The 11,679-nt window shown below is 40.8% G+C and overlaps 1 protein-coding gene across 1 annotated transcript; it reads left to right on the top strand.

Annotated features, from left to right (window-relative positions):
* The first annotated feature begins 7,220 nt into the window (after positions 1-7,220).
* LOC127107138 (uncharacterized) lies at positions 7,221-10,955 on the top strand. The gene is made up of 3 exons (XM_051044418.1): positions 7,221-7,511; positions 7,599-7,878; positions 10,813-10,955. The coding sequence occupies exons 1-3, from the start codon at positions 7,221-7,223 to the stop codon at positions 10,953-10,955; spliced, it is 714 nt and encodes a 237-aa protein (XP_050900375.1).
* The last annotated feature ends 724 nt before the right edge of the window (positions 10,956-11,679 follow it).

Raw genomic sequence — 11,679 nt, 5'->3', positions numbered from 1 at the left:
CTTGATGCCCACTAAAATGGCAATGATTTAAGTTGGGAGTTTACTCCGAATGGTACCACATGCATGACGAGTCGAGTCTCATTTGAGTTGCATTTGATGTTGTCATTGAGTATGATAATGAGTTGATAACTACCGTTGTTGTATGTGTAATCTGACCTGGGTGATGAAACGTGTTAAATTACTTAGCATTACATGATGAATTATAATGCTTATTACATTGATTGAGAAACTCACCCTTACAGTTATTTTTCAGGTAACGAGCAATGAGTTGAGTAGAAGCTAATGCTTGGAGTCTAGTGTAGTCGCTTTAGTGGGTCATGCTCTGATAGATGTAACATCGGGACGGGATGTTTTAATTGTTTATTGTCGGTTGTTGAACTATTTTTCATGTAATATGTTATACATTTTAATTGGTTGGCATAAATTCTATCCGCTGCGTATTTTTGAAATGTTTTATGGTTGATATAATAAAAGAGCATGACAGATGTTATTTTCGAAGATGTGACACCCTTGAATTGTGTATTTACTCTGATATATATATATATATATATATATATATATTTGTTGTCGTTATTTTAATTAAATATTTGGGGTATTTTAGAAGGGTGTTACATTAGTGGTATCAGAGCAGGTCGGTCTGTCCGGCCAGTTGTCGTGTCGTTACTGTCTAACAATTGTGTATTGTTACTAATCTAACTTTAAGTTGTGTTGTATTGATAAGTTGAGATGGCTGGAAGGAATGACGCTGCAATGGCTGCCGCAATGCAAGCAATGGCACAAGCTGTGCAGAACTTGCCAAATGCTGGTGGAGATGCTGGATCACGTAGCTTGGCGACTTTTCAAAGAGAGAATCCGCCGGTGTTTAAAGGGAAGCATGATCCAGATGCAGCCTTGGGATGGTTGAAAGAAATTGAGAGAATCTTCCGTGTTATGGATTGCACTCCAGCTCAGAAGGTTCGGTATGGTACTCACATGCTAGCAGTCGAAGCTGATGACTGGTGGCTAGAGACTCACGAGAGGTTGACCGTGGCAGGTGAAGACATTACTTGGGATGCATTCCGTAGGGAATTCCTGAGAAAGTATTATCCGGAAGATGTCCGTGGTAAGAAGGAAATCGAGTTCCTTGAGCTGAAGCAAGGAAACATGTCTGTCACTGATTATGCTGCAAAATTTGTGGAGCTGTCCAAATTTTATCCTCATTACACTGGTGCTGGTGCTGAATTTTCAAAGTGCATCAAGTTTGAGAACGGATTGCACTCTGAAATTAAGAAGGCTGTTGGGTATCAGAAGATACGCATTTTTACTGAACTGGTTGATAGCTGCAGGATATTTGAAGAGGACAATAATGCTCATTACAAGATTGTCAGTGACCGCAAGGGAAAGCAGCATCAAAATCGTGGCAAGCCGTATGATGCTCCAGTGGGAAAAGGGAAACAAGGAGCTGCTCCGGCTCAGAGGACTAGTAGGGGAGGTGCTCCTGCTGGTATAGTTTGCTTCAAATGTGGTCAGGCTGGTCATAAGAGTAATGTATGCACTGCTGAAGTAAAGAGGTGTTTTCGCTGTGGTAAGACTGGTCATGCAATAGCTGATTGCAAGCACAAGGAAATGATTTGTTTTAATTGTGGCGAAGAAGGGCATATTGGAAGTCAGTGTCAGAAGCCAAAGAAATCTCAGACTGGGAAGGTGTTCGCATTGACCGGAACTCAAACCTCCTGTGAGGACAGACTTATCCGAGGTACATGTCTCATAAATGGTACTCCTTTAATTACTATTATTGATACCGGTGCTACCCACTGTTTTATTTCTGCTAACTGTGCTCGAAGACTGGGTTTAAAATTGTCCGCTTTGGATGGTGAATTGATTGTTGAGACCCCAGCTAAGGGATCAGTAACTACTTCTTTGGTATGTTTAAAATGTCCTTTGTCGATCTTCGATAAAGATTTCTGTGTTGATTTAGTATGTTTGCAGTTGGATGGGATGGATGTAATTCTTGGTATGAACTGGTTAGAGTATAATTATGTTCATATAAATTGTCATCATAAGTCGGTGAGGTTTTCCACTCCTGAAGAGGAAGGAGTTGACTTATTACCTTTCAGAGAATTGCGAAAATTGATGAAAGAAGGAGCTCAGATGTTTTCCTTGATGGCGACGTTGTCGGTTGAAAGTAAAGCTAAGATAGAGGAACTGTTAGTGGTGAAAGAATTCCCTGAAGTTTTTCCTGATGAAATTCCTAGTGTGCCGCCAGAGAGGGAAGTTGAATTTACTATTGATCTGGTACCTGGTACTAGGCCTGTTTCGATGGCACCGTATAGAATGTCGGCATCTGAATTGTATGAATTAAAGAAGCAATTGGAAGACTTACTTGAGAAGAAGTTTATAAGGCCAAGTGTGTCGCCGTGGGGAGCTCCAGTGTTGCTAGCAAAGAAGAAAGAGGGTAGTATGAGGCTTTGTATTGATTATAGACAATTGAATAAAGTAACGATCAAGAATAAGTATCCACTACCGAGAATAGATGATTTGATGGACCAATTAGTGGGTGCTTGTGTGTTCAGTAAAATTGATTTGAGATCGGGCTATCATCAGATCAGAGTGAAAGATGAAGACATCCAGAAGACAGCGTTCAGAACTCGGTATGGACATTATGAGTATTCTGTGATGCCTTTCGGTGTGACTAATGCACCGGGAGTATTTATGGAATACATGAATCGTATTTTCCATACTTATCTGGATCATTTTGTGGTAGTATTTATTGATGATATTTTGATTTACTCTAAGTCAGAAGGAGAGCACAAGGAACATTTGAGATTAGTATTGGAGGTTTTGAAAGATAAGAAATTGTATGCGAAGTTGTCCAAGTGTGAGTTTTGGTTAAGAGAAGTCAGTTTTCTCGGCCATGTAATTTCAGGAAAAGGTATTGCTGTAGATCCTTCCAAGGTAGAAGCCGTATTGCAATGGGAAACTCCTAAGTCGGTTACCGAGATTAGAAGCTTTTTGGGATTAGCTGGATATTATAGAAGATTTATTGAAGGATTTTCTAAGTTAGCACTTCCGTTGACTAAATTAACTTGCAAAGGTAAAGCTTTCGTGTGGGATGTTCAGTGCGAAGAGAGTTTTAATGAATTAAAGAGGAGATTGACGTCGGCGCCGGTTTTGACTTTGCCAAATCCGGGGGAACCGTTTATAATTTACTGTGATGCTTCGTTGATGGGTTTGGGAGGTGTGCTCATGAAAAATAATAAAGTAATTGCTTATGCGTCGCGACAGTTGAGAATTCATGAAAAGAACTATCCTACGCATGATCTTGAACTTGCTGCTGTAGTGTTTGCGCTAAAACTTTGGAGGCATTACCTTTATGGTTCCAGATTCGAAGTTTTCAGCGATCATAAAAGTTTAAAGTATCTATTTGACCAGAAAGAGCTGAACATGAGACAACGTAGGTGGTTCGAATTGCTTAAGGATTATGATTTCGGTTTGAATTATCATCCAGGAAAAGCAAATGTTGTGGCCGATGCTTTAAGTAGAAAGACCTTGCATGTGTCAGCAATGATGATTAAGGAGTTGGAATTAATTGAGCAATTTCGGGATATGAGTTTGGTTTGCGAAGTAACACCGCAGAGTGTGATGCTGGGAATGCTAAAGATTAATAATGATTTTATGGATAGTATCCGAGAGGCACAAAAGTTGGATGTGAAATTAGTAGATATCCTTAATCGTTATGGTCAATCAGAGAAGAGTGACTTTAAGATTGATGCGAGAGGTGTGCTGAAATTAGGGGAAAGAATTTGTATTCCTGATGACGCGATTTTGAAAAGAAGCATTCTAGAGGAGGGTCATAGAAGCAGTTTGAGTATTCATCCAGGAGCTACTAAAATGTATCAGGATTTAAAGAAATTATTTTGGTGGCCCGGAATGAAAGAAGATGTGGCTCGTTTTGTGTATGCGTGCTTAACTTGTCAGAAGTCGAAGATTGAGCATCAGAAGCCTGCTGGGTTGATGCAACCGTTGGAAGTTCCAGAATGGAAATGGGATAGCATTTCTATGGACTTTGTAACGGGGCTGCCTGCTACCTTACGAGGGCATGATTCGATTTGGGTGATCGTTGATAGGCTCACGAAGTCGGCTCACTTCATACCTATTAACATCACTTACCCAATTGTGAAGTTGGCAGAGATTTACATCCGAGTAGTTGTAAGGTTGCATGGTGTTCCTCTGTGTATTGTGTCGGACAGAGATCCGAGGTTTACGTCGGGATTTTGGAAAAGTTTGCAAGATTCGTTGGGATCTAAGTTGAGGTTGAGTTCGGCATATCATCCTCAAACTGATGGCCAAACTGAGAGGACTATTCAGTCGTTGGAAGATTTACTGAGGGCTTCTGTTCTTGAACAAGGAGGTTCGTGGGACACTTATCTTCCATTGATCGAGTTCACATACAATAATAGTTACCATTCTAGTATCGGAATGGCGCCTTTTGAAGCATTATATGGTCGTAGATGTAGAACTCCGTTGTGTTGGCACGAATCTGGTGAGAGTGTAGTACTTGGACCAGAGTTAGTTCGAGAAACTACCGAGAAAGTGAAGTTTATCCGGGAGAAGATGAAAGCTTCTCAGAGTAGGCAGAAGAGTTACCATGACAAGCGGAAGAAGGATTTAGAATTTCAAGCTGGTGACCATGTGTTTTTGAGAGTCACGCCTGTGACCGGAGTTGGGAGGGCTTTGAAGTCTAAAAAGCTCACTCCTCGCTTCATTGGTCCGTATCAAATCTTAGAACGGGTTGGAAGAGTTGCTTATCGGATGGCATTACCACCTAATCTTTCGAATTTGCATGATGTATTCCATGTGTCGCAGCTTCGGAAGTATATCTCAGATCCGTCTCATGTGGTTAGTATGGATGATGTGCAAGTGCGAGATAATTTAACAGTAGAGACAAAGCCTGTACGAGTTGAAGATCGTGAAACAAAGACTCTTCGAGGAAAAGAGATTGTGTTGGTTAAAGTCGTTTGGTTGGGAGCTACGGGCGAGAGCATGACATGGGAACTTGAAAGTCGGATGAAGGAGTCTTATCCAGAGTTATTTGCTTGAGGTATGTTTTCGAGGACGAAAACTCTTTTAGTAGGGGAGAGTTGTAACACCCCGAATTAAATAAGAGGATTATTTAATTAAGTTAATAATATATTTAATAATTTAATTAAATAAATTGAATTATTGGATTATTATTATTATTATTATTATTATTATTATTATTTGGAATAATAATTAGTGGAAAATATAAGTTGGAATGTGGAAAAAAGGGTTCATTGTTGGTAAAGAGTTTTCACGTGAAACAGAGAAAGCGGCTGAAAGGTGAAAAGTGGAGAAAGAGCGAAGGTTGAAGATCGGAAAAGCTTGAAGCTTAGAGACTGCCGGATTATCTCAGGTAAGGGGAGTTTATCATCGTTTAATGGGTATTATAGATTAACATGTCATGGGTAGTGATAAGCCGTTAAATTGACCCTAATTGGGATTGTTGGTGCTGAAAATTGTGATGAATAAGTTGTGTTAAACCTGAAATTAAATCGGTAATTGGATGAGTAGTGTTTTCCCGAACGTGTAGCTTTTTACGGAAATTGAATCGGAGGTCCGGAAGTCCTCCAACGGCGGAAAATGCGGAAACTCTGCATTCTGCCTTGTGTTAGCGCAGGAACTGCTGTTTTGTCTGCGTTAACCGGTTAACCCAGGGCGTTAACCGGTTAACACTGTTATATTTTGTGGAAATGTGTTGTTTGGCCTGCGTTAACCGGTTAACCCAGGGCGTTAACCGGTTAACACTGTTGCGTTTTGCCAGAAAATGTATTTTTACCTGCGTTAACCGGTTAACCCAGGGCGTTAACCGGTTAACACTGTTGGAAATTAGAAAAATTGGTATTTTAAGGTTGTGAACGTAATTGGTGATTGGCCTATTTTAGTTGATTGTGAGGAATGATTTTGTTGGGTTTATGTTATGAAATGTTGATCCAATTATGTTGATCAGTTGTGTTAAAATTGTTGAAAATACTGAGTTGTAGGCTTGATGAGCCAAAGTTGATTATAAGTTGATTTTTGTTGAATACGTTGTTGTGTTGATATTATTATTATGTTGTTGACAGTTTAAAGTCGTGTATGCCATGTACATTCATATGCATTAAGTCGGAGCTTTGCTCACACCACGTTGGCCTGGATTGGCAAAATTTTAAGTTGAAAGTTGAAGGCTTATGCCTTGATGCCCACTAAAATGGCAATGATTTAAGTTGGGAGTTTACTCCGAATGGTACCACATGCATGACGAGTCGAGTCTCATTTGAGTTGCATTTGATGTTGTCATTGAGTATGATAATGAGTTGATAACTACCGTTGCTGTATGTGTAATCTGACCTGGGTGATGAAACGTGTTAAATTACTTAGCATTACATGATGAATTATAATGCTTATTACATTGATTGAGAAACTCACCCTTACAGTTATTTTTCAGGTAACGAGCAATGAGTTGAGTAGAAGCTAATGCTTGGAGTCTAGTGTAGTCGCTTTAGTGGGTCATGCTCTGATAGATGTAACATCGGGACGGGATGTTTTAATTGTTTATTGTTGGTTGTTGAACTATTTTTCATGTAATATGTTATACATTTTAATTGGTTGGCATAAATTCTATCCGCTGCGTATTTTTGAAATGTTTTATGGTTGATATAATAAAAGAGCATGACAGATGTTATTTTCGAAGATGTGACACCCTTGAATTGTGTATTTACTCTGATATATATATATATATATATTTGTTGTCGTTATTTTAATTAAATATTTGGGGTATTTTAGAAGGGTGTTACATTAGTGGTAGTCGAGCCGACAAGCCAGCAAAAGAAACAAAAACCAAAGATCATTCTTCCTTTTCCAACAAGAATAAAGAAGAAAGATCTTCATGAATTTTTTTTTGAGAAATTCTTAGAATTATTTAAGAAGCTCGAGATCACATACCTTTTGCCGAAGCTCTGGAACAGATGCCGATCTACGCCAAATTCATGAAAGACATCATATCAAAGAAAAGGTCGATCAACAGCGAACCAGTCATGCTAACTGAAACTTGTAGTGCTATTTTGCAGGGCCTAAAAATTCCGATGAAGAAAAAAGATAGAGGTGCAGTCACTATTCCTTGTAGCATTGGAGATAGATCCTTCAAGAAAGCACTGATCGATTTGGGAGCAAGTGTGAGTCTAATGCCCCTCTCAATTTACAAAAAACTTGGTTTAGGGGAGGTGCAAGATACCCGCATGACACTGCAGTTTGCGGATCATTCTATGAAGAGACCATACGGTATAACAACAGATGTCCTGGTGAAGATTGATAAATTTGTATTTCCGGTTGATTTTGTGATACTTGAGATGCCGGAAGATGAGGAGATTCCTCTCATACTGGGAAGATCTTTCCTAGAAACTGGAAGATGCATGATAGACATTGAAGAAGGTACCATGACCCTCAAATTTTATGATGAAAAGCTAAAAATTGATGTGAGGGATACTATGAAATTCAAAGAGGACGAAGGGGCGAGTAAAAGTATTGAAGTGTTAGATACAATTTTTGCTCAATCTATGCAGATTACAACACCCAGGCTTCCTTTGGAGAGAGTTTTGAGTTTATCTATTGTGGAGGATACTGAAGGAATTGATGAGGAAGAATCCGAAGTGGTAGCAATGTTAAAGGAACAACCGCCTTGGGTTCGTTCCCGACCGCAACGTTGGGAGGAGCTTCGACCTAAAACATCTTCAGAATCAAAACAGGATATTAAAAAGAGGATAGAGTTGAAACAATTACCGGAACATCTCAAATATGTTTTTCTTGACAAGGAGGAAAAATGTCCAACAATCATAAATTCAGGTTTGAGAGAGACACAAGAAGGAGAGCTAATCAAAGTCTTAAAAAAATACAAAGGTGTTATTGGGTGGGCGATGGACGATTTGAAAGGAATCAGCCCGACAATGTGTATGCACAAGATTTTAATGGAGGATGATCAGAAACTGGTCGTCCAACCTCAAAGAAGACTGAATCCAGCTATGAAAGAAGTTGTTCGGAAGGAGGTGGTGAAACTGTTAGATGTGGGGTTAATTTACCCAATATCTGACAGTTCATGGGTGAGCCCAGTTCACGTGGTACCAAAGAAGGGAGGGACAACTGTGATCAAAAATGAAAAAAATGAGTTGATCCCCACCCGTACTGTTACAGGATGGCGAGTTTGCATAGACTATAGAAGACTGAACACTGCTACAAGGAAGGACCACTTTCCTTTACCTTTTATCGATCAGATGTTGGAAAGATTGGCAGGTCACGATTTCTACTGTTTTCTGGATGGATACTCAGGGTACAACCAAATTGTGGTAGCACCTGAGGATCAAGAAAAAACAGCATTCACATGCCCATACGGAATCTTTGCTTATAGAAGAATGCCATTTGGGTTATGCAACGCACCTGCAACATTTCAGAGGTGCATGACATCCATATTTTCCGATATGCTGGAAAAGCACATGGAAGTGTTTATGGATGATTTTTCGGTTTTTGGATCTTCCTTCGAAAATTGTTTGTATAATCTGTCACTTGCGTTGGAAAGGTGTCAACAAACCAATCTAATTCTGAATTGGGAAAAGTGTCACTTCATGGTGAGAGAAGGGATTGTACTAGGTCATAAAATTTCCCATCAAGGGATAGAAGTTGACAAGGCAAAAGTGGAAGTGATCGCCAATCTCCCTCATCCGGTGAACGAGAAAGGTATACGGAGTTTCTTGGGACATGCAGGATTCTATCGGCGATTCATCAAAGATTTCTCCAAGATCGCAAAACCTTTGACTAGCCTTCTTGTGAAGGATACGCCGTTTCTGTTTGACAAGAAGTGTAACGAAGCCTTCGAGACTCTGAAAAATAAATTGGTGTCTGCTCCTATAGTGATCTCGCCTGATTGGTCTCTACCCTTTGAGATAATGTGTGATGCGAGCGATATAGCAGTAGGGGCTGTCTTGGGGCAAAGAAAAGACAAACGCCTCCACGTCATCTACTATGCTAGCCATGTGTTGAATCCAGCCCAGATGAATTATGCAACCACAGAGAAGGAGTTACTGGCTGTGGTTTATGCCTTTGACAAATTTCGGCAATACCTGTTGGGAATAAAGGTAATTGTTTATACTGACCATGCTGCGTTGAAATATCTTTTTTCTAAACAGGACTCGAAGCCAAGGCTGCTTCGATGGATCTTGCTGTTGCAAGAATTTGACCTGGAAATTCGAGATAAAAAGGGGTGTGAGAACACCGTGGCTGACCATCTGTCTCGAATGTCTCCGATTGGAGAGACGGAAGAGGACCATCCCATAAAGGATGAGTTCATAGATGAAAGAATCCTCGCGGTGGTGGGTGTTCCTTGGTTTGCAGACTATGCAAACTACCTGGTAGGTGGTATAATTCCTGACGACTTTGATTATAACAAAAAGAAAAAGTTTCTTCATGATTGCAGGTTTTATTTGTGGGACGAACCATTCTTGTATAAGAAAGGGGTAGACGGACTAATTCGTCGATGTGTCCCTGAGGAAGAACAAAATGAAGTCTTAAAGGCTTGTCATGACTCGGATTATGGGGGACACTTTAGTGGAGACAGGACAGCCGCAAAAGTCCTCCAATCCGGGTTGTACTGGCCCACGTTGTTTAAGGATGCACAAGTCGTGGTGAAGGAATGTGACAAATGCCAACGGACAGGAAATATCTCTAGAAAGAATCAGATGCCTCAAAAGGGCATGCTTGAGGTGGAATTATTTGATGTCTGGGGAATAGACTTTATGGGACCATTTCCACCCTCATTTGGGAAGAATTATATTCTGGTGGCTGTGGACTACGTCTCTAAATGGGTGGAAGTCGTAACTCTCCCATCTAATGACGCTAGAGCAGTGGTAAGCTTCCTTAAACAAAATATCTTCTCCAGGTTTGGTGTGCCTCGAGCACTTATCAGTGATGAAGGAACACATTTCTTGAATAAGCTCATGGAGAACTTATTAAAGAAATACAATGTGAAGCACAAGATTTCCACACCGTATCATCCCCAAACGAGTGGGCAAGTTGAAGTGTCTAATCGGCAAATTAAAAAGATTTTGGAAAAAACAGTCAGTGCTTCACGGAAAGATTGGGCAATCAAATTGGATGACGCGCTATGGGCGTACCGGACCGCTTTCAAAACACCAATTGGCATGTCTCCGTATCAGCTGATTTATGGTAAGGCTTGTCATCTTCCTTTGGAATTGGAGCACAAAGCCTTTTGGGCATCCAAGTTCTTAAATTGTGATCTTGCAAAAGCCGGTGAATCCCGAATTCTTCAACTACATGAGTTAGAAGAATTTCGTAATCAGGCATATGAGAATGCGAAGATGTACAAGGAGCAAACACGGAAGTGGCATGATCAGAGAATCATCAGGAAAGATTTCAGGGAGGGACAACTGGTATTGTTGTTCAATTCGTGGCTCAAGTTGTTTCCTGGGAAGTTAAAGTCCAGATGGTCCGGGCCATTTGTCGTGCATAAGGTTTTTCCACACGGAGCAATAGAGATTAAGAACCAAGACAATGGAGATATCTTCAAGGTGAATGGCCAGAGGCTGAAGCCATATTACAGAGGCCAACAACCGGGTTTGATTGACCAGATGCGCCTCGCCTAATGAGGTGGGCAACCGTCGATCCATGCGACGTTAAACGAAGCGCTTCGTGGGAGGCAACCCACGTGTTCGATTGCTAACTTATTTTGTTTTTTTTTCTCTTCTGTATGGGTGTGACATGTTGTTGCAGGTAAGGAGAAAGGATACCATAATCATACCAGCGTCGCAGTGACAGGATGCCAGACCAAAGAAGCATTTCCGAATTCAGAAAATGTGAAAAACAGGGGCATCAACACAGCCACCCGTGTGCTGACACACGGCCGTGTTGATTAAAACAGAAAATTAACACGGTTGCCCGTGTGCAGGAACACGGCCGTGTTAATTAAAACAGTGAGTTTACACGGACACCCGTGTACTGTCACACGACCGTGTTAATTAAAACAGAAAATTCACACGGGTGCCCGTGTGTAGGAACACGGCCGTGTTGTTTGTAACGGGTAAAATTTTCAAAATTTTGGATTTTGGGTATTTTAAGTAATGGGCCCCACTTGCTATTATCTCTCTTCCTCACCACTCAATCTCACTTTTTCTGATTTTGGCAATCTCTCTCTCTCACTTCCTCCATTGTTGCCCTAGCCCCCATCAAGCTAAGCTTCAATTTTCTCCTCTCTCCACTCACTTTCACATCCACTCACCTTCACAAAAAGTGTTCCCCTCGCCGTCCTCTACACAGTGACGGTGTCAGTTTTCACTAACATTTTCGTTGGATTTTTGGAGATATTTTTGTCAGGTACATTATGCCTCCAAAGCGTACAAGCAAGGAGAAGGAGGTAGCCACGTCGTCTCGACCGAAGCAACGGGTTAGACGCTCGACAAACAATCATGGCATTTTGTTTGATCAACAGGAGCATCAAGAGAGGTATGTCATTCTAGCCAAACATAAGCTTATCCCAACCAGATACATGTGTGATGCCACCCTAGATGAGTTAGGTTTGAAAGAAGAGGTGCACCGCATGTTCCACACCATTGGTATGTTGGAATACATGCAATTTGAGGC

Source organism: Lathyrus oleraceus, chromosome 1 (genome assembly GCF_024323335.1).
Source record: "Lathyrus oleraceus cultivar Zhongwan6 chromosome 1, CAAS_Psat_ZW6_1.0, whole genome shotgun sequence".
Taxonomy (NCBI): domain Eukaryota; kingdom Viridiplantae; phylum Streptophyta; class Magnoliopsida; order Fabales; family Fabaceae; genus Lathyrus; species Lathyrus oleraceus.
Note: the sequence above shows the minus strand (reverse complement) of the source record. Positions and strands in the feature narration are given on the sequence as shown.